At 51.9% G+C, this 26,890-nt stretch overlaps 1 protein-coding gene across 4 annotated transcripts in view; it reads left to right on the forward strand.

Moving 5' to 3' along the window:
* The window catches only part of RIPOR3 (RIPOR family member 3), a 65,212-nt gene that overhangs the window by 20,795 nt on the left and 17,527 nt on the right, over nt 1-26,890 (forward strand). For 3 of the 4 annotated variants that reach the window (XM_033095328.1, XM_033095330.1, XM_033095329.1), the window contains exons 2-4: nt 17,020-17,138; nt 24,848-24,994; nt 26,171-26,249. In XM_033095328.1, the coding sequence (XP_032951219.1) occupies nt 17,020-17,138; nt 24,848-24,994; nt 26,171-26,249 (345 nt within the window). Of the gene's footprint in view, nt 1-17,019; nt 17,139-21,116; nt 21,268-24,847; nt 24,995-26,170; nt 26,250-26,890 lie in introns of those variants that run through there. The other variant, XM_033095332.1, reaches the window with a different exon arrangement.

The raw sequence follows: 26,890 nt of genomic DNA on the forward strand, positions 1-26,890 counted from the left end.
CTGTCTCTCAGAATTGGATTATTGTAGGTACCTCGTAGAAGTGGAGTCATGTAATACTTGTCCTTTTGTGACTGGTTTATTTCACTCCGCCTAATGGCTTCAGGGTTCATCCATCTTATAGAATGTGTCAGAAGTTTTTTCCTTTTTAAGGCTGAATAATATTCCATTGTATGCATATGCTGCATTTTGTTTCTCCACTCATCTGTCAATGACTCTTGGTTTGCTTCTACCTTTTGGCCATTGTGAATTACACTGCTATGAACATGGGGGTGCAAATATCTGTTCAAAGCCCTACTTTCACTCTTACCCAGAGTGGGAATTAAGATGTTTTACAGAGATCTAAGCCCATGCTTGGCATATAGTAAACATTCAATATATTGGTGCTAATAAAATCAGTATTAGAAAAATAGTAAGTGAAATTTTAAAAATGCAAATTAAAGAATGAGATGACATTTTTTGCCTGTGAAATTAGTAACAACTAAAAGGTAAAAGTCCTCATTGGACATGGTGAGATGGAGTCTCTCATACAAACCTGTGAGTTATCTTTCTGAAAAGCAACTCATCGGGCTAAATATGATATATTGAGGTTCTTGGAAGTGTTCATACCATTTGATCCAATAATTCCACTTCTGAGAATTCATCCTAAAGACAGAACATAGAATGCAGACCAAGATTTGAGTCTACAGAAGCTAGTTACAGCAATCTTTGTAATAGTGTGGAAGCCATCTTTATTTCTATCCACAGGGAACAGTTAAAAAATGCTGGTGTAGGCCTGCAATAGAACATTTTGCAGTTATTAAAAATGCTTATGAGAATAGTGAAATGGGAAAATGTATATGCTATACTGTTATATGAAAACAAAGGTATAAAAATTGTATATATTTATCCTATAAATATAGGTACAATTTATTGAGCATTTACTATGTGCCAGAAACTCTGCTAAGCTCTGTATGTAATTTCTATCATCTACCCCTCCCAATGAACCAAAGAGGTAGGTACTATTATTGCTCCATTTCCCAGATGAGGAAACAGAGGTTCCAAGTGGTGACGTGATTCTCAGGATCACTCAGCCAGCAAGTGGCAAAGCTGGAATTCAAACTCTTAGGTTCCAAAGAGTAGAAAGAAAAGGAATGAAAAGACCTGTGCACTAATAGCTAATCGTGGCTCCTTGAAAGAGTAGGAGTGAGTTTTACTTTTCTTCCTCAGACTTGTGTTTTTTCCCCAAACCAAGGAGATATATATATGGCAAATTACACTATATATATATTAGATAAAAGGGGAAGGAAAGATAATTGTCTCTTGCAAGCAGACATCTTTACAGAAAAAACACCCAAGTCTTATGTCTCATGTCACAAACTCAGTTTGTGTCCATTTTTTTCTGGTTAAAGTAGAGCAGAGTGTCCTGGCTGTGTCTTATGGCTGATTGCTTAATAATCTTGGACACACACACACACACACACACACACAACACACGGCCCCAGACAGGAGAGGAGACAAAAGCCAGCAGTAGCCAAAACTCTGCTAGATCGATGCAGACTGTTACAGGCGCAGGTTTCCAAAAAGCAGAGCTCAGTGAAATAAATATTTTTCCTGTGAGAAGAGGCTTAAGTCGGAGATCTTAACAACCTCCCAATTCATTCCAGACCCACTGCGAGTGGCTGGCGTCAAGACGTCCATCTTGATATACTTAGGGTCACTTAGTAACTGCAGCGTGCCTGTGTGTCTGGCTGGCTTCTCCCACTCAGCAGAGTGCCAGGGGCTCTGGGCAGGAGGGACAGGAAGACTTTGTCTCTGGGGAATTTGTCTCTCCCCACTCCTCCATCTCCCCACAACTTTTTGGGGTCCCCAACTTTCTTTTCCTGGTCAATCATCACTATTTAACCTAAACTGGAGGCCTGAGAATTCAACTTCTTTTCTTGGCAAAGAAGGCTCCGTTCTTTTAGTCCTGGAGACAATCTGCAGGAGGAATTTAGAACTGGGGACTTTGAAAACATATACACACAAGTATTGGGTTATGGCAAAAATTAGGAACTTCACTATCCAGGCAAAAATTGACTGATGAATTCATTCATTCACTTGCTCACGCAACGACTGTTTATTGGGTCACGTCCTTTGTAAGATTTGGTCCAAAGCTAGTGTGAGAGAGTCCAAAGCTGCTGGAGACACAAGATTCATTCATTCATCCTTTCGTTCATTCAGGAGCTGTTTACTGAATGCCTCCTAGAGACCAGGCATTTTCTGGGTGTGCCGGGGGCCGTGAGCAGCAAAACCGCTTCTTAGAGCTTGTACTCTCGCTGGGGTGACGTGACAGACAACAGACAAGCACAAAGCAGCGGCGTATAGCGCATCCGAAGGTATCCCAGAGAGGAAAATAAAGCAGGAACGGGGTCGAGACATGGGGGGGAGGCAGGGGTGGTCCCACTTCAATGAGGGACCAGGAAAGGCCTCAGAAGGAGGTGATAGTTAAGTTACAACCTGCAGGAGATAAGGGGAGATGGTTTAAGAGGTGCAGGCATTAAATAACAGTGACTCACAGATCACGTAGGTCCCTTTTCTACGATCTTCCGGTGGTGCTTATGCTAATGAGAAAGTCTGTTTGTTGTTACTATGTCTGTAATGCCTCGCTAAGGCCCCCTCACTGCGCCCCCTCCCCCAAAATGCAGAGGCTTCGCAGGCAACCCTGCACTTGAACTCGGTTTTATGTCCAGTGTGACCGTTTTGCGGTTCCTGTTTATGTTTATTCTTGATGGCAAATTACACTGGCCCTTCGTTTACAGTCATGATTAAAGTGTCCTTTCCAAATACACCTATTTTTTGAAAAGTGAGTTGATTTAAAGAAAAGTGTTAAGTAACATATGATACAGCTGGTGCCCGAATATGGGGGAATTGTGAAGGTGCTAAATGACTGAAATTTGGGACCCACTGACATAAGACATGACCCTTTTCTGAAGCTGCTCAGAGCCTGGCTCGGAGATGAAAGGACCAGGCGTGATTCTGCCTGCCATTAGCACCTCCCTGCAAGGGACTCGGGAGGGGGACAGCGTTCCCTAGGGCTCTGCTGGGAACAGGAAAGCAGCTCAGAGGAGGTGCTGCTGGGGGCACTAGAAGACCACGCAGGGCATTCAGGGTGGAGGGGACAGGGGCTGGACAGACGAGGAAAACCAGCCCGGCAGTGTGTGTATTAGGGAGCAGAGCTGCTGGAGGAGGCAGACCCTTGAGAGATCACCCCAACTTTCTACTCTTCCAGCGACTAATCTGGGCACGAACACTCTAACATGTCCCTTTACTGAGCACGACTTTCCTGTATTTTCTTACGTGATCTTGGCAGATTTGTGGTTATCATCCTACCCTACAGACGAGGAACTGGGGGCTCGGGCCCAGTCATCCATCCACGCTCAAGCAGCGAGTCAGTAACAGTCAGGACTTTAAAACAAAAATCTATTTAAAAAAATTGAGATCGAACTCACATACCATAAAATTCACCCTTTTAAAGTATACGATTCAGTGCTTTTAGCGTATGCACAAAGGTGAGCAACCATCACTACCCTCTAATTCCAGGACATTTTCATCACCCCCAAAAGAAACACGTGCCCATTAGCGGTCCTTCCCACTGTCCTCTGCTACTTAATCCTGTGGTCATTAATCTACTTCCTGTCTCTATGGATTGGGCTAGACTAGCATAGCAATGGAATCATATAATACGTGGCCTTCTATGTTTGGTTTCTTCCACTCAGCATAGTGTTTTTGGGATTCATCCACGTTGTAACATATAGCAGCACTTCATTCTTTTATAGGGTCAAATAGTAACCCATTGTATGGATGGACCACCTTTTGTTTATCCATCCATCGGCTGACGATGTTTGAATAGTTGTTATGTTTTCACTATTACGAATAATGCTGCCAAGAACATTTGTGTACAGAGTTTGTTGGACATATGTTCATTTTCTCTTGGTGTGTACCGAGGATGGAATTGCTGGGTTGTCGAATAACGTTATGCTCGCCCATCTGACGAACTGCCAGACTGTCTTCCGAAGTGGCTGCACCATTTCATGTTCCCACCAGCAGTGTCCGAGGCTCCCAGCTTTTCTACATCCTCACAAGGACAAGACCTCGATCTCAGGCTTCAGACAGAGGCTTAGCAGCAGAATCCATAAAAAATTCCTCCTCAGGAAACTCAGTGCAAAGGGGCTCTTATGAAGGGAACTACCCCGGCCCGCGCCAGACTGAGGGGAGCTCAGAGCTCTGAGGCCTGGTCTTTGCCCCACTGTGCCCACAAAGACTGTTATGCACGTGCCACCTACTCTCCTCAAAATTGGAGCTTTCTTTTTAGTGTCCTGACTCCCCAAGTGGCCTGGAACTCCCAGGACACCGGGGTCAGGGCTCGCTCCCGTCCCTGGTGCACCGCTGCTCTAGTTGTCAGTTGATTCTAATCATCAACATGTACAATGCTCATGGCTCCGGGGCATTTACTACGAGCCCTTACGACATACCCTCTCTGATGCTTTACACACATTTAATTTCCCATAGTACAGATGAGGAAACTGAGGTTTCTGGGAGGCCAGGGAGGTAGACCCGCCAACGTCCCATGCGAGCGGTATAGTCAGGATTTGAACCTGTCTCTGACCACTAAGCGACACTGGGAGCTGGTGTAGGGGCCTTCCACGAAGGCTTTCTTAACAGAGCAGGTTTTGGTTTTCTATTGCAATGTCACAAATTATAAACCTGGCCGCTTCAGACAATCCCCATGTGTGAGCTCCCAGTTCTGCAGGGCAGAGGTCTGTCATGATGTGGCTGGGGTCTCTGCTCAGAGTGTCACAAGGCTGAGATTCAAGATATGGGTCAGGCTGAGATCTTGTGTGCAGGGTTTGGGACAAATCCACCTCCAAGATCCTTCTTGGTGGAGTCATCCAGTTGCATGTGGCTGTAAGACTGAGGTCCTGCTTCTTTACCAGCTGCCAGCTGGGACCACTTTCACCTTCTCAAGGCCTCCAGTATTCCTTACCATGTGGTCTCCCATCGCCAAAGCCAGAAATAAAGAATCTCCCTCACACGAATCCCTCTTATGCTTTAAACCTCTTTTGCCTGGAAGAGTAAAATCAGAGGAGTCATATTGCATTATAGTCACAGGCTCCACGCACTCCCAAACAGGAGAGGATGGTTCAAGGTCAGAGGTCACCGGGCACCCTCTTTAGATGCTTTAAAGCCCCAGAAGGCTTTAGGTTCTAATAACCGTGACAATAATAGCTACAGCCATGTTGGTCCTGCCTTTCATTTGCGTAGAGCCTTGTGGTTTGCAGGCTGATTCTACATCTGTAATCCTGTTGATGCTGAAGGTATCACATTTACCCACAAGAGACAGGCAAAGGCCTCGTTGGCTGCTGGGGCTGGAGCCCAGATCTTCTGACCCCCAGCCCAGGGCTCCTGGTGCCTCCCATTAGAACCCTCAGACCTCAGTGCTGTCCTTGCAAGGGGCAGAGCATCTGTTTGCAGCCAGCCCAGCCCTCAGGGAGCACTTCCTTGTAAACTCACCACCCTGGGTCATCCAAACTTGAGGCTTTTACAGGGATTGCCACTGGGCTGGGTGAGCCTCGCCTCATTAAGCAGGAAAACCAATAAAGCCCAGGGGGTGCAGAATCAAAACAGCATGTGTGCAGGAAGTCCCCGCGTGACAGGCCGCGGCCCAGCCCCCAGCTGAGGCTGTGATGCAGGGGCCCAAAGCAAGGGGCCGTGCTCTCCAGGGGGCAGTGTGTCCGGGAGCCGTCAACGCTCTCCTGCGTCTCCATGTGCCGGCGTTCTGCTCGAGACTCGACATGGAGCCAAGCGTCAGTCCCTGGGTGTCCACAGCTTTCAGACTTCGTGCGGGGTAACCCTCCCTTTAATATTTAAGCCAAGCCGACACCCCAGTGAGAAACCCAGGACCTCTCCACTATCCCCAAGGATGCTTGAGGGTCTTAACATTTCCTGTAGGCACCTTTGGCTGAAACGTTCAGTTTTACATTTTTCCGTGCTTCCCCTAAAATGCTCTTCTTCCCTTTTGTCCCACACTCGACGCTGCTCCAGCTCTTTCATTCTTCCTAAAGCATTGCTGACACAAGCCTTCTGGGAAAGCAAACTTTGGAGCTATTTGCTGTGAGCTGGTATAAAAGAATCTGGCTCATTGCAGCTCACAGGGTGTCTTGGAAGGCCCCTGGGGTGGGGCTGGGGGTGGGGGTGCAGGGCAGCTCACTTATAATGGATCCAGAGAGTCAGGAGGCCTGGAAATGGGCCTGAACCAAGGGCCCAGGAACCCACGATTGGCTGACAGCAGACAGACATTGCAGTCAGCGTCCTACCATGGCCACGGTGAGCGCAATCCAGTCTGTTCTGTCTTCTGTCATTGCTCCAGTTTCTTTTTCCAGAATGGCTGCATCTGCTTAGCTTGATGTGGGTCTTGTGCCTCCCTTTGGTGAGGGGTCTGTTGGGCCCCAGACCAACCCCTCAGACGGACAGCAGTGGGCAAGAACTGAGTCCTCAGAAGGAAAATGGGGTACCATCAGGAAAAAAAGCCCATAGAATTTGGGGCCATGGGAACCCAGGGGGAGCATATTTGGAAGTAAATGCCAGAATCCCCATCCTAAAATTTAATTGCCCGGAGAATTTCATGTGCCATCCCTCTCCTCTTCCCGCTTCTCCAGTTGTCAATCATCAACACGCATGTTTCTGTGTTTTCTTATTCAGAACAGTCTACGGTCTCCTCTTCCACCCACCAATGCTTGGGGCCCACCTAGGCATAACCAAAACCTCACTGAACTGCTGGGCTAAACAAAGTGTTTTCTACCTGATATGGGTTGAATTGTGTCCCCCCCAAACTTAGGTTGAAGTCCTACCCCATGGTACCTGTGAATGCGGTCTTTTTTAGAAATAGGGTCTTTGCAGATATTGTCAAGTTAAAATGAGGTCATTATGGTGCCCCTTAATCCACTATGACTGGTGTCCTTACAACAAGAGGGAAGCGACTTGTGAAGACAGAGACAGAGAGAGAGAATGCCAGGTAACAACAGAGGCACAGGTTGGAGGGGTGCAGCTATCAGCCAAGGAATGAGTGCCCAGGACTGATGGCTACCACCAGAAGTTGGAAGAGGCAGGAAGGACTCACATTTTCCTCGAGCCTTTAGAGGAATCATGGCCGTCTAGCTTCCAGAACTGTGAGACAACGCGTATCTGTCGTTTTAAGTCACCCAGTGTATGGTGTTTGTTACAACAGCCATGGAAAACGAATATACTACCTCATGGCTCTAAACTTAGCAGCACAAAGCAGTGGGAAAAGCTACAGTCTAGTTTGGTTTGTCCTTTAAATGAGGAGAAAAACACATGTCCTTGCAACCGTAAAGTAACTTAAGGGAATTGCAGTGACTTCCATTTTAAAAATAAGGAAACTGAGGCTCAGAGGATAAGTTACAAAGAGGCAAATACTGGACTTGAACTTGGTTTTTTTTCCTCCAAGACTCACACTCATCACCTTCCCTGTGAATCTCGATGTGTACCTCATAGGTTTCTGCAGAGTCCCAAAATCCTGGTCTCAAGATGTCCCTTTTCTTTATTACATGAGCTCCAAACTTAGTACTATCTTTGTCCTTGATCTTGTGGGAATTACCTGGCCTGGCCACATTTTCAGTAACATGAGCCTCTGCAAAGCGAGCTCTCTTTCATTACAAAATGTTCATTGCAAAATTGGAGGCTATCATTACAAAATTGGCGATTTTCATTACAAAATGGAGATGCATTCCCACCAAAATCATTTCCCAATAGACCCAAGCAAGAATGTTTGGCAAAGAGGGAATTAATTGATAAACAGCTTGTAGTACACAAACTCCAGAGTCAGCCTGGAATGTTTTGCAACACTTTTGGAAACTCCAGGATGACAATTCCAACACAAGCTGTTTACTTCAGGCTAAGCCACATACATACCCCAAATTCATTCATTCATTCATTCATTCATTCATTCATTCATTCATTCATTCATTCTCTGTCTCTCCTTTGTGTGGGCATTTGCAGAGGCTGGTAGAGCAGGGCTGCAATACCTGGGGGGACCAGTAGGGGTCTTCTTCCAACAGGAAATGGATTTAAGGCTGAAAATTCTGGAAATTCAAGGTTTTGGATTCTAGAAAATAAGTCTGTTCCTTTGGGAGAAAATCCACTCTCCTTACAATGTGGGTTAACCATGTGGCAAAAAGAGGTGTGAAAAAATCTGACTCTTCCTGCCTCCCTGCCCTAAGGAGGCACTTGAGCTGGGGCCAGCGTGCCTGGGATAGTCTCTCTCTCTCTTGCTCTCTCTCTCTCTCCACCCAGCACCCACAGGAAAAGGAAACTGCACATCACATTGTTGAAAGAAAAACCAGAACAGCAGGCTGGTTTGATTTATCTCTTGTAAATTGTTTACCTCGGGACGACCAGATGGCTCATCTCTTGTTGAACCCTTGACCGTTTCCCGTGCTGTGAACAGCCTCTATTAGCAAATAGTCCCCTCTCCACCAGACTCACAGACCACGTGTCTGTGCAGGAGTCCCAGGGCCCGATGTGGGGGGAGCCTGGGGCATTCCAGAAGGTTGACTCAGCACTCTGGGCTATGGATCCTCATGAGACACAGGGTCTAGGTTGGGGTGTGGTCAGGATCGAGAGCTACACCCATGGGGCTCTCTGGTTCCAGCCCTAGCCCCTCACCCACCGAGGGGCTCCTCCAGTGCGGTGCCTCCCCCCGCCCCAACGCAAGTGTTCAAAACATGTCCAAATGCCAACAGTTCCCTCCTGACCCGCCTCTACCTGGCTGTGCAAGTGTGGAAAAACCACTTCCCCTCTCTGAGCCGCAGGACTTCAGCTATAAAAGTGTGTGTGGGGGTGGAGTGCGGGCATCACTTCCTGTCTGCTTCACAGGCTGGGTGAGGGCAGGTGGAAATTGGATGATTGTGTAAACTCCCAGCCACCTCCCCCTGCGCTGCACCTGCCTTTACTCTGAGAAGCCCCAGTTGTGATTAATTTTTGAGGGGTGGGAAAGGAGCACAGTGGGACTCTCACTCTTGCCCTTCTGGGCAGTCGGTAGGGAGCGGGTAGGAAGCTCTTGGTTTTCCATATCTGGGTTCCATCCTTAGGTACCACTGAACGTGGCCTCTCTGGAGATGGCATCTCCTTAAGGGACTTCTGGGTATAGCGAAGGGGTGAGATTTTAATTCTAAGAGCGCCCAGAAGCCCCGAGCCTGGGTGGGGTACCAGAAAACTGATGGATATTTTTAAAAGCTCACTCTGTTTTCCAGCGAGGGCAGAGGGCAAGGTGGAGAAGGGAGGACCAATGAAGACCCCAGAAGTGGTGGAGGCTTGGTCCTGGGGGAGGGGGTAGAAAGGAGGGGTCAGAGTCAGGGTGTTTCTGAGAAGCAGAGCAGACAGTGAAATCTCTTGGAGTTTTATGGAGGAGATGCCCTTGAGGACTTTATAGCCTGGGGCAGGGGGGCGGGTGGGAAGGCAAAATTCTCACCAGGGAGCTAGGCTTTAGTGGTCCACAGATTAGAAACCTCATAGACAATGTAGCTTCAACCTTGGAGACATAGAAGGAAGGTATTGACAGACCTGGGCACATAAATATTGGAAGCTTCCATTACACACACACACACACCCATTAAGAATGAGTTAAAAGGTGAGTGAGGGGCTGGCAGAAAACCGAGAAAGGATTACCATCCAGGATTTATAGGTGGCTCCTTGAAATCAATAAGAAAAATCTAGGTAACTGAACAAAGGAATGTGACCTGATAAATTCCAGAAGAGGAGATTCCAAAGACAATGAGCATATGGCTCCCATTAGGGATCAGAGAAATGCAGGTGAAGACGTGAGCCCCCCCCACTGAGTGGAAGCCAGGCTGAGGGGGAAGGTGGGCTAGGAGGGTAGGTCGAAGTGGGAGCTTGAGCTGGGATCCTTGGGGAGGAGAGGCGCCCCTCAGGGCGCCAAGTTGGGGGTGGCGGTACAGGCATAGATTCCTGTCTAGGGGTCCCCCAACCCATTTTACAAACCTGGCAGTTGAGACCCGTGGGCCTGTGGTTGAGGCTTTGGGCTGGAAGCCAAGCTGTCTAGGCTTAAACAGCCTCACACCTAGCCTAGGGCCCTGAATGGGACAAAGTAGAACCTACAGCACCACAGCTTGGTGAGGGTCAAATGAGCTAAGTCAAATCAAGGGCAAGGTCTGGCCTGACTCCCTCAGCAGCTTGGTCTCTGCTTGGCTGGGTGGAGTTGGGAGTAGAGAAAGTGGGAGATAAAAGGAGAGAAGTGGGGAGAAAGGACAAAGGGCTAACTTGATCTGCATAATAAGACGGATGGGGAAGGAGCCGGAGAGGGCACCAGTGGGCAGGAGGGAGACAGATGGGAGGGAGGGCTAGCAGACAGCCACGGGTAGGGCCGTGATAACTTTCATGGGCCCCGAGCACCTTGGCCTTCACGGGACTCGTCTTCCATAAACAACGTTACATAGTGTATATTATGGCTGAATTGGTATAGAGATGGATATGTTATATAATGAAATATGCTCTTCATATGTAATAATAATATGTCCAATATCATACAGTAAAACATTCTCTTTGACCTAAAAGTTCTTTTTTTGCCTTCTGAGTTTAGAAGTAGTCTGACCATTTCTGTGGGCGCTATGCACTGGGCCCCCTGTGCCTGGTGGAGAAGTGGCCCTGGGAAAGGAACCTACCTGACTGTTCTTCCAGAGACAGCAGGCGGGAGTGGCCTTCTCTCAGTCCCTTTGGCTGTAGGGTAGAGAGATGCTGCTCTGATGTCCAGCTGTGGTGGGGGAGGGTCTGTGTCCCTGAGATGATGGAGAATTTGGATGGTTCATCCTGTGCAGGGGTTGGCCACGGTAGCCTTCAGGGTCCAGCCCGCCCGGGTTTGAATCCCACACCAGTGTGTGCTCCTCCAGGGTCGGCTTCCTTTGGATAAAAAGGGTAGGTAGCCTTTGGGGGTCTCCTTGCTGCCAGTGGGGGGTTACCATGAAAGCAGTTCTCACACAGAACTCTGTTAGAGCAAACAGACTTCAGTCTGCCTCTTCTCTAAGCTCAAGTTCTGGGTCTCAGGCCTCCCGGCGCTTGTCCATGCCCGAGCATGTATATGTGTGTGCGTGTGTATAGGGTGGGATGGCAGAGGCCCGGTGGGAGCTGCAGTCCCAGGGCCCCTTCCAAAGACGTCAGGCTGCCCGAACCCCCAGGTGCCCATGGCCTACTCCTGTGAGGGGGAGAAGCCTGGACAATATTTGTAGTCAACTGAATATAGTGTCTTCAGCAGGACTCCTTTCACCCGTGAAAATGATCCCTAACACCTTCACACTAAGTCATGGACCTTCCAGTACAGATTTCAAGAGCTGCCTTTCACCTGGAGGTGCCCTCTGGAGGTGATTCTGCCTCCCAGGGGACGTGTGGCAGTGTCTGCAGACATTCTTGGTTGTCACGTCTGGACAGGGGAGACCTCCTGGCATCCAGTAGGGATGTTGCTAGCCCCCACAGCAAAGAATTTCCGGCCCCAAATGTCAGCAGTGCCGAGGTTGAGAGAGCCCGCCATACCACTTTTGGAGTGACGTGGCACATCGTAAGTGCTCTCCAAGGGTGGCTGCATGAGCATTTCTACTGGCTTTAGGTTTTGACATCCCCCAGAGGTGCTTGGCTTGGAACACTGACCAGAACGTGGCCTCCTTCTGTCCTTCCTGGGGTCTCTGTGCACTGCCCCCTGCTCTGCGCCCTCACTTCATCTCAGTTCCTCTTGTCTGGCCCCACTTTTATCCCCTGTCCTACAGCAGAACAGGGTGGGGGTGGCGTTTGAGAGGGGATTCAGCTGCCCCACTGTGTGTCCCAGAGACTCGGTTTTTGTCCCCACCTCTGTCATCTGCCATGTGGGCTCTGTCTTCCCCATCCTGCCCCCACCCCCGCACCCGCACACACTCCCACGCCCCTGGCAGTTCAGGAAAGAGCCTTCTTCCCCCAAATGTAGCTGTCTCTTCCAGGTGATCCTGGGCCAAGCCGGTGGTGATGGGAGTGTGTCGCAGAGATCAGGGCAGTGACGGGGGCATGTAAATTAAACAACCTCTGGATAGTTCACAGAAATTCACGTGCCATCTCTCCTGGGTGAAACCCCAGTGGATTAGCTGGCAGTATAGACGACAGTATTTGTGAACCTTTAAAAAAAACATGTTTTTTTGAAGAGGAAACTTTCTCCTCTGATCCCAGGTTCATCATGAAAAGCAAAGTTCTCCAAGTTGGAGGATCCCCCCAGCCCCCGCAGAGTCAGCTTTGTGGCTTAATTACTGTGCAACAGAGGACAGCTTACTCAATGTAACTGTTTTCTTCAAATTTAACATTCTTTTCTAATTATGAGGGAATTATGTGTCCAACGAAGGTATTGTTTCAAAATTAAAACTGAGACCATGTTGGATGTAGTTTACATTGCGCTCTTTTTTACTCGACATCTTATTTTGAACATTTTCCCATGTCATTACTCCTCGAAGTCACATCCCCAATGGCCACACAAAGGTCCTCTGTCCTCCGTATGGCTCAGCCAGGGGCTATTTACCCTTCCCCTTGCATTTGGCTGTTGTGGCTGCACCCAGTATTCTCATCTGTGAAATGGGCACAGGTGTGCTGTGAAGTCCAATGCGATGGCCCACCTGTGCACTCATGCAGTCACTCACGTGACGGGTCCTTAACGAGCCTATGGGCCTGAGCGGGAGCAGGACATGAACTTGTTCTAGGCCTGTCCTGGTCAGGAAGGTCACAGAGGCTGTAGGTTATGGACTCCATCTGGTATAGACCGTCTGGTTCGCAGAGCAGCCTCCTCGGGATGTCTTATGTCTAAACCCTCATTCCTCTCCTGGGCTATTTTGCTGTTTCCTTTCATGCTAAACCAAAGGGGCTATTTTGGAAACTCCTGTAAGCAAACTAAGCCCTGGCTGGCATTTGAGCGGATATAAGAGAGCCCTAAGTGAGGGGCTCAGGCATAAAAGCGGCCCAGCCCTGAGAGCCCAGCCATTAAATTTAGAAGCCTTACCTCCAAATGAGGTGAAATTGCAGGTTCCCTCTGGCGGGTGGGTGGCTTTGGCCAGCAGTGAGCAGGACAGATTTAGTGGAGTTGACTCCGGCTCCCTCCAGCCACACCTTGGGGGAAGACGCCAAAGGACAGTCCCCAGAGTCTGGGGAGCAGCTGGCTGTGCGGGAAGCCCCTTCAGTTGGCCTGTCCTCCCTGCGCCCACCAGCTGCATCCAAGTGGCATTGTCAGCAAGTGCTGCCCAGGTTGCCAGGCCAGAGAGAGGCAGCGAGGGACCCACAGGAAGAGGCAGTTTTGTCTGCCACGGAAGGTTTGGGACCTGCATGACTTCTGTGCCTCTCTCCTCTCCCAGGGACCAGCGAGATCTCTGGGCTGTCTTTCATGCCCTGTGGGGTAGCTCAGAGCTACCCTGAGCCACCCGAGTGTCCCTCTCCAGGGACTTCCCAGACCTGCACACAATCCAGCAGCTAAAGGGTTCATGCCAGCCACAGCAGGGGAGGAGCGAGGAGGGGGCTTGCAGGGGGGTGGGGGAGTGAGGTCTCCCAGGTGCCCCACCTCTTTTCCCAGTGGTCAGTGTCCCTGTCACGTCAATGATTAAACTGGAATATCATCCTTGGTCAAAGGGACCAGCATTCACTGGGGCTGGTCAGGAGCTGCCCACTGAGGGTGCCAGAGATGCCAGGGGTCTCAGCCAGCCCATCCCGTCCCCTCCTCAGTCCTCCAGCTGGGTGAGATGGCAGTGGAACTGACTCAGATCCAAAGGGGGCCACAGGGACCTGGGCTCCCACACCCTGAAGCCTGCCGGGTATAAGGCTTGATTTTTCTCGGCCACCTCCCAGTGCTATGCTTCTAGCTTGGCAGGTCCCCTTCACGAACCTATTTCCATCTGGGGCCCCTTTTCTCCCCCTCAGCCTGGGTCTGGCTCCTGGGGGAGGGGGTTGGGTAGCCTCTGCTTAGCCCTTGTGAAGCCAGTGCAGCATAGCATGAAGTGGCCAGGCTGGGGAGTCCATCATGCCCAGGTTGAAATCCCAGCTCTGGCGTTTCCTACCTGTGTGACCTAGGAGGAGTCATTTCTCTTCCTCTTGGAGACTCAGTTTCTTTATCTGCAAGATGGGGATAATAACAGCACTTGCTTCCTACAGTGGGGGGAGAATTGAATGAGATTTTAAGCCCTTAGAACAGGTAGCAGGCAGAGTGCTGGCTACCCAGGGTCACCCGTCAGTAGCTGCTCGTTTTGTAATTAAAGTTTTATTGGAACACAGCCATGCTCATCATTTATGTATTGCTCGTGGCTGCTTTTGCTCTAAAACGGCAGAGGTGAGTCACCATGACAAAGACTGTATGGCCTGAAAAGCCAATGATGTTACTATCTGGTTCTTTGCAGGACATTTGTCTGCCCCGTGGAGTCTAGCGCGCGGTGGAAATCCTTATTCTTGTTCCCGGTCTTCCACTGCCTGCACCTCGGGCTGCACCTCAGCCTTTCAGTCATTATTCTCTGCTCTCATGGGGATATGTTGCGAATCTTCCCCCAGTGCCCGGCCTGAGTCCAGAGTTCGGGTCTCACCACTGGCCGTGGGGGTCTCCCTTCCTGCTCCGGCCTCATTCCCCTGCTCCGTTTGGCTGGGGGCGGCCAAGCAGCTTGAGAAGGTTCCCAGTGTCACCCAGAACAGGAGCTCAGCGTGGTGGGGGGCGTTGGGATGCTTATAAAGGTTTAAAAACCAGCAGGAAAAAAAGCCCTAATTTGTAAGGTTTGCTGGTTTCCGTGGCGTAAATATTCCTACTGAGGCTGATTTCAAGCTACCAAAATCCCTAAAAATGTGACAATCGACTCACGTGAGCTGCAGTCTGTGGTCCAAGCTGCAGCAGCACCGTGCAAGTGGGGGCTGTGGGGACCGTCCTGCGGGGATGGGGCACATCGTGGGGTGCAGGACGCCTGACCTCGCACAGTGAGTCTGCCTGGCTCTGCCGCTTCCAAGCTCGGGTCCTCGGACCCGGCTGTTACCTCTCTGAGCCTCAGTTTCCTCATCTGTCGAATTAGGTTAGCCATGGCTCCTTCGGCCTAAGGGGGTTGTGTGGATTTTAATAAGATAGTTTACATAAGTCATTTAGCTAGGGCTGGCTTAATAAGAAGCACTCAATAAATAATGTCTCCATTACCAGATTACCTCAACCTCCCCATATGTACGCAGTGCTGTTCATGGATTTATAGGAGGTGACAGTCCCTGGCACTGGGGCTTGCCACACCGTGGGTGCTCAGCAAACGCTTGCCAGCTTCTGCTGTCAGGGCTAGACGTCACCTCGATGGCAGGGGTCTCGGTCAGAACGAGGGCACAGGGACAACTAGCTCTTTCTGAGTGTCTCTTGCATTGTGTGCTCTCAGCACATTGTCCCCTTGGTCCTTTTCTGAATTCCCATTTTACAGATGTGATCACTGAGGCTCCAAGCCTGTGAGTAGCACAGCTACAGCCGGGATTTGAGCCCAGATCTGGCGTTTTTGTTTCCATTGTTTCTCTATGTACAGCACACCTGGGGCAGTGGGGTGAGGGATAAATAGGGAAAGGGGAAGGTTTGTGGGGGCTGCACAGTTCTGCTGGGGGCGCTCAGAGGGTGGGCTCTGGAGTCCGTGGCAAGGGCTGAATACAAACAAAACGCAGGACTGGACACTGGACAGATGTGGCCCAAAGGAGAACCCTATTCCAAGCAGAGACCCCAATATGAGCAAAGATGTGGAGCCTGGACTCAGCTAGAGGTAAAGGGGGTGCTGGAATGCAAGGGCCTCACCAAGTGAGAACAGGAGGGAGTTGTTGGAGTGGAGCTTTTTCATAGGTTTGGCCTGGGCAGTGGGATCCCTGGAATTGTTGGACTGACCCTACCCTGTCTGAGGAACAAGGTATGAAACTAGCAGCAGAGATTTAGGTTAGATATGGAGGAGAACTTTCCAACTGTCCATGCTGGAAGATGCTGGGTGATAGTCCCAAGGGATGTGGTGGCATTTTTCCAATCTAGAGGTGGTTTGGAAAAACAGAGAGTTCCAGGCTGGCCTCATTGCAGGTTGGGTCAGAGACGGAGCAATGGATCAGGGTGGGAGTGCTTCTGAAAATCTTTGATGCCAGCAGCCTGGCCTCACGTGAATTGGGCTTTGTCACTCCCTGCACAAAACCCTCTCATGGCTCTCTGGTACCTTTGCCCAATTGCATTGCCAAAGTCCTTCCAGGGGGCAACAAGGCCCCCTGACCTGTGCTCTGCTGGCCTCTCTGCCCTCACCTGGAGCCACACCTCAAGCCCTTAACTTCTTTCCATGTCTGGATTACACCATGTCCTCTGCACCTTCAGGCTTTTACCATGCTGTTCCCTGTGCCTCAGATACCCTTCGCTCCTTTCCCCGTCTCCTTCTCCCCTCCTCAGCCTCTCCTTCTCAGCTCTTGGTTGCCTCCTCCATGGCTGGGTCAGGGAGCGCCTGGGCTTCCCCATCTCTTTACTGTCCACTCCTAACTATAATGGTCTGGTGGCTCGTTGGCCTTCCTGCTGGACCGGGAGCCCTGGAGGGCAGGGACTCTGCCCGTCCTGCTCAGCGTGCGTTTCCAGTGTCTGGCATGCAGTAGGTGCTCACCGAGGCTGTGTGTGGGTGAGGATTGTAGGCAGAGGAGTAGCTGAGGGGAGCTGAGAGGAGCTGGGTTCCGGGGGAGCTGTCTCTTCCTGCAACAAGACACAGCATTGCGCAGGCACTAAGAACTCCAGACCCGAGTACCGAGACCTGGCTTCCAGTCTCGCTCCTGCCACTCCTGCAAGAAGGTTCCCTAATCTCTCGGAGACTGAGTTTTCTCATCGGGGAGCTGGGGACACTATCGGCCGCCCCATCTCTGCAGCTGTTGTAAGGATCTTGGGGGCCACGGTGGAGGGCAGTCAGCCCGTGGTTGGCACTCACCGGGTGGCGATGTGAGGCTGACTGTCCTGTCCTCTCCCTGTAGGTGACAACCATGTCGGTGAGGGTGCGCTTCCTGTCCTCCAGGGACATGGGGGCCGTGGGCGTTGTGGGCCGGAGCGCCTCCTTCGCGGGCTTCAGCAGTGCACAGAGCCGCAGGATCGCGTAAGTTCTGCCAGTGCTGTGGGTGTGGTGCTCTTCCAGGGTGGGCAGGGCAGCAGGGACATCCTCTCCAAGCTGCCAGTGACTCCGAGGCTTGCTCTCATGCCAGGCCTGCAGCCGAGGACAGAGAGAGGGAGGGAGAGATTGAAGGAGGCTGGTTTCTGGTGTTGGGAGAAACCCATCAGGCCCACTTGCAGAACAGAAAACTGAGGCTCAGAGAGGTGGAGCTATTCACTCAGGGTCACACAGCAAGACTGATTTAGAGTTGGAACTTAGGCTCCTGGGGGCGGGGTTAGGATGGAATGTTTGTCCTGTTTGACAGACTGGGAAATGGGGCTGCCTATCCTGGCTCTGTGACCTGGGGCAAGTGACATCACCTCTCTGAGTCTTGGTTTCCTTATCTGTGAAATGGAGATCACGACTGTCCCTCCCTCATGGGGCTGTCATGAGGGTACAAGGAAGTGACACATGGCAAGCAGCTGGCACATGCTGGCACACAGTAGGTGCTTATGGAAAGTTTTCAAAGGAGGAGCAGCTCTTGCAAAGATGGGCCTGGGGGCAGTGCTGATCCTCTGGACATGAGGTCATGGCCTTGCCACCACGTGTTTCCTCTAGCTGTCGGTAATCCCCAGGAGGAAGGTGTGTTTCTGTGCCTGGGGGCCCCAGCCTGGTCAGCCTCGGCCTGCCTGGCTCTCTGACTCCAGGGCTTCATGTCGGACACTATGCAAGCCCGTGGGGAGCCGCCTGCCAGCTGGCAGGCCTGAGGGTGGGGGCAGCCCCTCAGGCATCCTGAGGGGCCCAGACATCTGCCGTCTGAGCTGATGTGGTGGACAGGTAAGACTCACAGCCAGAGCAGGGCACAGAACCTGGTTGGTCAGTGAGTCAGTCAACAAGCTAATCTCGTCATGGTGCTCCCTCCTACTTGGAATGCAATCAATCCCTTCCCGTACCATCCCTGTGACCAGCCTAATTTTAACCCTGTGCTTTAGCCACATGGACCTCTCTCCCCTCGGGACTTTGCCAGACTGTGCTCTCTTCCTAGAACTCTCCTCCCACTCTTCACCTGGCCAGTTCCTGCTGAATCTTCTTCGGACCTTGGCTTCAATGCCATGTCCTGGGGGGACCCCGCTGAGCCCCAGACCAGGCCCTCCCATAGCTTTTTCCCTCCGGTCCCACAGCTGCGCATTAGACCCCGTGATACCTGGCTCAGTGGTCAGGCCCTCCCTGCTCACTCACCTCCTGCTGCTCATTTCCAAGGTGTGCCTGGGAGGTGGGGCGTCCCAGGGTTGAAATCCTGGAGTGTCCCAGCTGGAAGCCCCCTTGGGAATCCCTAATTCATTCCCTGTGTGTGGAGCACCTACTCTGGTCAGCCCCAGTCCAAGCTCTAGTAAAAGACCCAGTCTCTGCCCTCCTGCCTGGGGAGCAAACAACAAGATGGATTCAGCTGGTGGTGGATGCTGTAGAGGAATTAGAGCAGCGGGGGTCTCGGAGGAGGCGCTCCACAGGGCAGGGACGTGGTTAAGAGAAGGCCAAAGAGAAGAGAAGGAGCTGATCGTGTGCAGACAGGGTGTGGGGGTGGGGAAGGCTGTCAGGTGGAGGGGACAGCCAGTGCAAAGGTCCTGAGGTGAGAATAAACTTTGAGGGACAGGAAGTGGGTGTGTGGCCCGCATGTGGGGCAGTGGTGAGAGAGAAAGGAGGACCTGCAAGGCCTTGTGGGCCACCGTGAGGACATTCACAGTGTGACAGGAGCCACGGAAGGGCTGACGCAGAGAAGACTGAGGTCCCTAACTGGGAAGCAATTTGGCCAAAGGCCCAGAGGGAGTTAGCGCCCAGTGCCCCGACTCCAGCCTCGGAGAGGAGAAAGTTGTGGATGCCACTGTGAAGAAAACACACAGCAGACATCCATAAAGGCTGCTGACGGTGGCTAAGTATAAATTGGAATGATGCTGCTTCTCGACTGAACCATTCCAGAGCTGCCTCTTTCTGGGCTTCATCCAGGTCCCCCACCCTAGGGGGTCGGTAACCACGGCTGCTAAGGACAGCTATGCAGGTGGCCGGGCCAAGGGGAGCCTCCAGCCCGTGCGCCCTGGCATGGAGCTGGTCCACCTGGAGGGCACCTTCTCTAATCACACAGAGGACTATGGGGACTTTGCCCCTGGGATCTGGCAGCAGGGAGGGGCCTGCAGACTGGCACAGGGTCCCTCGTATAGATTTAGCGTTCTGCTGTCTCCATCTAGACATTTTCAATAAGTTTTAAACAAAGAGCCCTGCATTTTCTTTTGCATTGGGCCTCAAGAATTCTGTGGCTGATCCTGCAGGCAGCTCTTCTCCTGTCAGGACTTCGGGCGCCTCTGGATTTCCTGAATCCATGGGAAATGTCTCCTCAAGCCCTAGTCAGGAGCTCTGCCCACAAAGTGCCCCCAGCTGGGCCCCCAGCCTCTTGCCCGCCCCTCTCCCCGATTCCTGGGCTCAGCACTCAGGTAAGAAGAGAACAGAGGGGGTGTGATCCCATGACACTCGGGCTCATGGCTCCACAGCAAAGATAAGAGGCAGGTCCTGCAAAGTGTGTATCCTAGGCTGAGGAAGAAGGCTCCTGATAGCTGTTCCTCTCCTGGACACCACCTATGAGCTCCTCCTCCTGGGGGTACCCCCTCAGGAGATTCTGGGGGAGGCCTGGTCCGGGAAGGTTCTGCGGTCCCTGAGTGGCCACCATCTGCCCTCAGTCTCTCTGTGCAGTCCCGTCCATGAGGGAGGAAAGAGGTGCCCACCGTAACAGGGAAGAAGCACATCTATTTTTAACTTCCTGTCTCTGTCCAACTCCCAGGGGTCTGGACCCTTGGCTCTGGGGCTGGAAGGCCTGGATTGGGTTTCAGGCCTCACCTTCCCAGGTAATCCAACCAGGCTGAAACACAGCAACTGTGCCAAGGCACTCAGCCGCTGGCGTGGGTCAGGCAAAATAACCTTAGATGGAGAGCAGGAGAGCAAGGCTCTACTTAAGTGGGGTGGTTATATACCCTTTTTGTCCCTCACCCCCACCCCTGCTCTGACACCTGAAACCCCTTTGACCCTGGACATGGCTTTTTATTCCATAATCAAAGAATTCACTTGGGGAAGTAGTCTGGTGGGGGAATTTTACACTAAGGTGTGAATGGTTGCTATAATAAAGCCATATATAATCAGGAGGCGGGTTCTAAGAAGAGGCCAGACCCAGACACTGTCCCATTCTGCCCTGATTGACAGGCACCACTGCTCTTAATCCCTTCTTGCCACTCCTCAGCCAGGTCTCCCCTTCCCTGGGCTGTTAGGTACCTACCTTCCTGAGCCCAGAGACACTGTGATATCCTCGCCACCTTGGAATTCCTCAGTTGGGACAGCTGGGAAGTGTAGGTGGGAAATCTCAACAGCAGGCCTTGGCTTTCAAGGTGAGGATCCTGAGGAGAGCAGACACAGATGAGGTGCTCAGACTGCCCCGTGGGGGTGGAACCAGACTCCGGGGACCTCAGAGTGTGTAAGGAGAAGTGGGTTAATCCCTGTGAAGCACCCAGAGCAGTTTGAGCTTTGCGAGTGTTTGGCGTCATCCCCGCCCAGCTAGTACCACCAGACACAGGAGAAAAGGTTGGATTACACTGTTGTCACACTGAGTCCTCATCAGTTGGTCCAGTAATTGCCCCATGCCCACCCCCAGCCCCACCTGGGGGCAAGGGGCAGGGGGCAGGTGCCGACTTGAACCCTGCCTGCCTCCAGACCCTGCACTTGCAGCAGCCACGCACCGGGTCCACTGGTGAAGTGTTTTTCCATGACACCAGGCAGAAGGACTGCCCCCGTGGCCTCATGTGAGGGCTGGGGCCAGTGGGTTGCACGTGCCCATCTGGAATCTCGTCTGGCATGCCAGGGGCTGTTTAATATTTACTGAGTCCTCCCAGACTGGTGAAACGTCTGCCCCAGAGGTGGCTCCCTGCCCTGGCAGTTGTGACACTGGGCCAGACATGCAGTCTGATTTCACCATCCGGGGGCTGCACTCACATCGCCTCCCCTGGCTGGACCGGCCCTCAGAGTGGCCGCCACACCTGCCCTGTTGAAGTACAGACAAGAGCACTGGGCTCAGAGCTTCCCCGGGAGCCGGCACTTCCAGGTACAGCCACAGCAGCAAGAGTGAGGAGGCTTTCAGGTAGATGGAAGGGGGGCCTGGCCGAGGGCAGGCACCTGCTGGGGCCTCGGGGCCTCTGGGAGCTGGCAGGTGAGCATGGCTCCCACCTCAAAGCTGCTTGCTCACCCCACCTGCCTGCCTACCCACCTGCCGGGGACACTAGCCTGTGTAAAACCTGCCTCTTGCGAGGTTGCAGCCCTGCCTGCCTCTGCCGGCCTGGAGATGGCAACTTGGTGGAGGGTCTGTTCTAAGAGGGAAGGGATGTGGCCTCAGGCGGGGTGAGGGACGAGGAGCACAGCCCCTACCGGTCTTTGGAAAGTGTCACCTGTCATATAATAACAGCAACAGCAGGTACAGGAATGAGCACTAATGATGTACCAGGCTGCAAAGCCCTGGGCTCTGCACACATGCCTTTCCTCCAACATCACCTGCTTGGGGAGCCTTTCCTGTTCACCCTATTTAAACTCATTATCCTGCCTTTACCTCTCTCCTCAGCACTAGGAATTATCTGATATGTGATTTTTTAAAATGATCTTATTTGACTTTGACACATACATGGCGCTTACTCTTTGCTTGAAGCCCTTTACATTTATTATTGCTCTCATGGCAATCCTTCCTCTGGTCCCCATTTTACAGATGAGAAAATTGAGGCACAGAGAGGTTCAATAACTTAACCCAAGATCATACAGCTTGGAAGTGGGGTAGCGGATAGAGACCCTGGTGTCTGGCTCCAGAACCTGTGCCTGTTACACCTTCCCACATCTCCCCCAGCTGGCACGGCAGGTCACGGAGGCAGGGGTTTTGTCTCTTTTGGTCACTGTTCTTCTGCCAGCCCCTAGAATGGCTTCTGGTGCACAGTAGATGCTCAGTAAATATTTGTTGAATTGAATGACATCTCATGACAATTCTGTGGGGCAGGCACTCTTATTATCCCCATTTTACAGATGAGAAAACTCAGGCTCCAGTAGGTTAAGTACCTGTGATCTCTGGGGCTGGGATTTGAACGGGGTGGCTGACCAGGAGCTTGTGTACCAATAGACAGTACAGGCTCCCAGCTTGGTAAGTCCCCTGAGGGTCCAGGGTGGGGTTCCAGAACCTTCCTTGCTGCAGCATCCGCTGGGACCAGCTCTCAGCATCCCCGGGCAGGGCCTGCGGTCTGTATTTCTGGCATGTTGGTTTGCAGTGCGGCTGTGCAGCATGACGGGGAACCACCGGTCTCGGGACTTGGTCCCATCAGCAGGGGTGGCCAGGACGGCTCCTCTCTGTTGAGTCAACAGCAGGTGTCTGCATCCGTGTGTGGAATGTGCAGCATCTGGCTGGGCTGGAAATACAGCTTGCGGGACCAGGGCATGGTGGTGGCCCAGTGGCCCTTTTCTCAGGCCTGGCGGAGGAGTTAGAGCTGCGACCCGCTTGCTCTCTGCCTGGCTCTCCAGACTGCAAGGCCCCCTCTCCCTGTGGACTGTGAGCCCTTGAGGGTGGGTCCCTGGCCCCTTGGCCTTCATCACGGCACCTGACCCGGGAAAGCCCCGCTCTGTGAGTGTTTGAATGAATGAATGAATGAGTCCTGTGCCCCTGATTTTACACCTCAAAAGTACAGCAGACTGTGAGGGGATCCCAAGGAGACATGGAGCTGGGTTTCTGGCAACAGGACATCTCCTGAGTGAAGCAAAAATGGTGACTCCCCTGAGACCATGCTTCTCAAAGTGTGGTCCCCGGACCAGCAGAATCACATTAAAATGCAAATTCTCAGGCCCCGCCCCAGATTCTTAACTCTGAAACTCCGGTGGGGTGGGGGGGTCAGCAATCCAGGTCTACATCCTCCAGGTGATTCCGAGGACCCTGAGAATCCTGCACCTCACTCCCAGCTGCATGGTCGAGATCCCAGCCTGAGGATCTGAATACATCTGGGTGTGGTCCCAGTTCTGTCACCTACATGATCTGCGGCAAGTCACTTACCTGAGCCTCAGTTTCCCTACCTTGCAATGAGGTTAAAATGAACACCTGCCTCCTAGGTGGTTGTGAAAGTCCGTATTTGTAGAGGCAAAGTTGCTTTGACAAAGAAACCCCTCCAGAATACAGGGGCTTATAGAAGACTGGTTATTCCTCCCTCTCTCTTAACAGTGTCGAACCAATGTGTGGTCTGCTCCTAAGCTGTCCCTTCTCCCTTGTGTCTCAGCCATCCCCATGGGGGCCCAAGTGTACATGGTGGAAGCTGGCTCCTCAGCGCACCTGAGGAAGAAGGAGAGAAAGGGGGAAAAGTTGGAGAGAAAGGCTAGTTTCTCCCCTTTTAAAAATTGACCCAGAGCTCGTTTTAAGTGTCCTTTCTTTCCACCCTTGTTTCTTGTGAGAAGATAGTCATGAAGCCAAACCTGCTATAGGGACATCTGGGAAACACTGCCTTTAGAGGGATAAGATGAACTTAAATACAACTGATGGCAGCGTCAGCCAGCCCTGGCCTCAGCTTAGCAGACAAGGCATAGGATTATAAGAGGCTAGAAGAGGCTTAGATGCCAATGAAAGCAGTTCTGTACTGTAATGAGGGCACCCTGTGCTACTGCACTCAATCCTGAAATGCCTGTAAATCCCTAAAGAGCTGAGAGACACAGCTGTTACCGCTGGGCTCATCCAGTCCACACTCCCAACTCCAATAGTCTTGAGCAAAAAAGACAATCAATGGTTCGTGTATCTGAAAGTCAGATACTTCAGAAAGACAGGGCTAGCTTCAGGCATAGCTGGATCCAGGAACTCATTGTCTTATGGATTTGTTCTGCCTCCATCCGCTTCGCTCTGTGTTGGCTCCATTCTCCCTATATGGTGGCAAAGGAGGGGGCTGGAAGTTTCAGGTGTGTGTTCCCCAGATTAGCATGCTGGCAGCAAGAACCCTTCTCCTTCCTATGAATTTGGAACTAAACTCCTGACAGAGTTACTGGCCATATTTGGTTCCCATGCCTGTCCCTGGGCCAGGCGAGTGGACTATATTGACTAACCTGGGCCTGGGACATGGGTTTGTCTCAGAATGCCCGTGTATGTGTGTGCATGCATGTGTGTGTTTATGTGTATTGATTTTGTCAGGCTACCTCCTCCCAAACCACACATATTAAAAGCACGGCTGGGGAGGTTCCCCAAAGGAAAATTGAGGTGCTATTTACAGAGGGAGGTGGACGGATGCTGGGCAGACAAAGCCAACATGTGCCCACCCCATGGGTATACCACAGGACTATGATTTGGCTTCCCCTGTTGCTTTGCCTGCACAAAGCATGCTGAATGGAAAGCCTTGGCATTTGGGCTGCTTGATTGTATTTCTCACTATAAGTTAATTTCTCATATCAGGTTATTAGTATTAGTATTCTTTTAATCCTCAATCCAAGCCCTTATTTTACAGATAAGGAAACTGAGGCCCAGAGAGTCTTGGCAACTTTCCCGAGATCATGCAGCTTGGTGGCAATTGGGTGGGATTCAGCCAGGTCTCCTGACTGATTAGGGCTCTGGCCACTATTCCCAAAGTGTCTGTGCCTGGGAAGGGGTTTATCCAAATCCCAGCTCTGACCCCCATCCCTTCTCACAGAAAGTCCATCCAAAGAAACTCGGTGAGGTCTCGAATGCCTTCAAAATCCTCCAGGATGTACGGCACGCTGCGGAAGGGGTCTGTCTGCCCAGATCTCAAGACGCAGCAAGTGAAGAAGATCTTCGAAGCACTGAAGAGAGGCCTCAAGTAAGAACAGGCTGTTTGTAGCCTTTAAAAAGTGCACTCTTCAGCCTTGCCTGCCTGATCCTCTCTGCCTCTTCCTGGGGAACATGGTTGAGTCTTAGCTGAGGCCACAGAGGGAGCTCCTGGTTAGTCATTTAGATGGGAAGCAACTTGTCCAGGATCCCACGGCCAGAAGGCAGGGAGCTGGGCTCAGGGCCAAAGCTGACCTGCCCTGTCTGCTTTGGGCTCGGGGTTAATGCCACCTCCCCCATCCACTCCCCACCACCCAACGGGCATCCCTCACCCTCCTCCCATGATGTAACTGGTGCTGGTGTAGAGTGGGAGCCTGGCGTGTGTGTCTGGAGGGTGGAAGCCTGTCTCCAAGGCACTCACTTCCCAGGACAGCTTCCGGTGATTTCCGTAAGACTGCATCTTAGAGACTTGTCTGGGGGCAGCATCTCCTTCTTTCTGGGGAGCGCAACTTCTGAATGAGCAGTGCCTGGCAGAAGGTGGTATAAATGGGCCCTGAGAAGGTGAGTCACCTTCCTGGGGTGACCCAGCAAATCTATGATGGAGCCCCACCTCGGCCCCCAAGTACAGACCTCAGGTTTCCTGTCCAAGCCTCTTTGGCTAGAAAACACAACGTGAGATGTTCCCTCCAGGCCCATGGTTTTTTCTGTGCTTTCCAGAGTGGGTTTCCCAGGCTCTTGTCTGGTCTTTGGCTCTGGGCATCTGGACAGCAGAACGGCCTGCCCTTGTCCGTGATGGGGGCATGCTCTTGCTGACCTCCGTAGGGGCTGGGGTGAAGATATTGGCCTCTGGATCCCACTGCCAGGTTTCAGACCTGGGTCAGCCTCTTCTCTGCCATGTGACCCTGTGCTGGGTTGCCATCTTCAAGGGTCAGTTTGTCCATCTCTAAAATGGGTTTAATAACAGTAGAATCTGCTTGTGGGGCTGTTTGGGGAATTAACAGAGAGATTCCCCATTTTGCACAGCTCTGAGCATGTGGCCCAGTGTGTGGCGTCTGGAGGCCGAGCGGACGGGGCCAGGCTTCCAGGTGGGTGGGATGGCTCTGCCCTCTGCCCTCTGAGCCTGCTGAGAACCACAGCTGTGGCTCCCTGCACTCCGGGACACTGGGCATCGGCCTGCTTCTTTTCCTCTTCTTGTTGCTTTCCAAACTCCTTTTCCTTGTTCTTACAGGGAGTATCTGTGCATCCAGCAGGCCGAGCTGGATTACCTGTCAGGACGCCACAAGGACACCCACAGGAATTCCAGGCTGGTGAGACCCCGCCCCAGGCCCTTCCTACCCAAGCAGCCTTGGCTGGGGTGCAAAGATGGACCCTTCCCTTCCTTACCCCCTTGCCTGCACCATGGGTGCAACTCTGTCTCGGAATTCAGAGGCCTAAGGAATGGATTTGGTTTATTTGGGGATGACTTGAGCCTCACTGGTGGGAAGCTCCCAGCGACATGGTGTAGAGTTCACACTTCTGACGCCCACGTCCATTCTCTCTTTGGTTCTAGAAGTAATTAACGAAGGCAGGCAGGTGTGGAGAGGTACTGTTTTAGATGGCCTTGTTTTATAGACCTTGGCCATCCGGTGCCCTGAATCAAGGCGGCTCATATGATGCTGAGAAATTGGGTCAGGCATCGAAGCTAGGGTGTGTCACAGTTGCCTGCGATGCTGGCCCTGATCAAGCCTGCATGTTTCCCCATCATTCAGTGGCTCCGCCGTTCCTGCCATCTTGAGGGCAGTGTCTTTGAGGCTGCTCTGGGGCCCACCTAGCCCAAGACCCATGTGCTCTGGGCTTTTGCCTCCCCCTTAGCCCAGCCGGATTTAGCCCAAACCAAAGTCAAAACAAACAAAACACCAAAATTGAAACAAACAAAAAACAAAACAAAAAAATCAAGACCAAAAACAAA

Source organism: Rhinolophus ferrumequinum, chromosome 23, assembly GCF_004115265.2.
Source record: "Rhinolophus ferrumequinum isolate MPI-CBG mRhiFer1 chromosome 23, mRhiFer1_v1.p, whole genome shotgun sequence".
Taxonomy (NCBI): Eukaryota; Metazoa; Chordata; class Mammalia; order Chiroptera; family Rhinolophidae; genus Rhinolophus; species Rhinolophus ferrumequinum.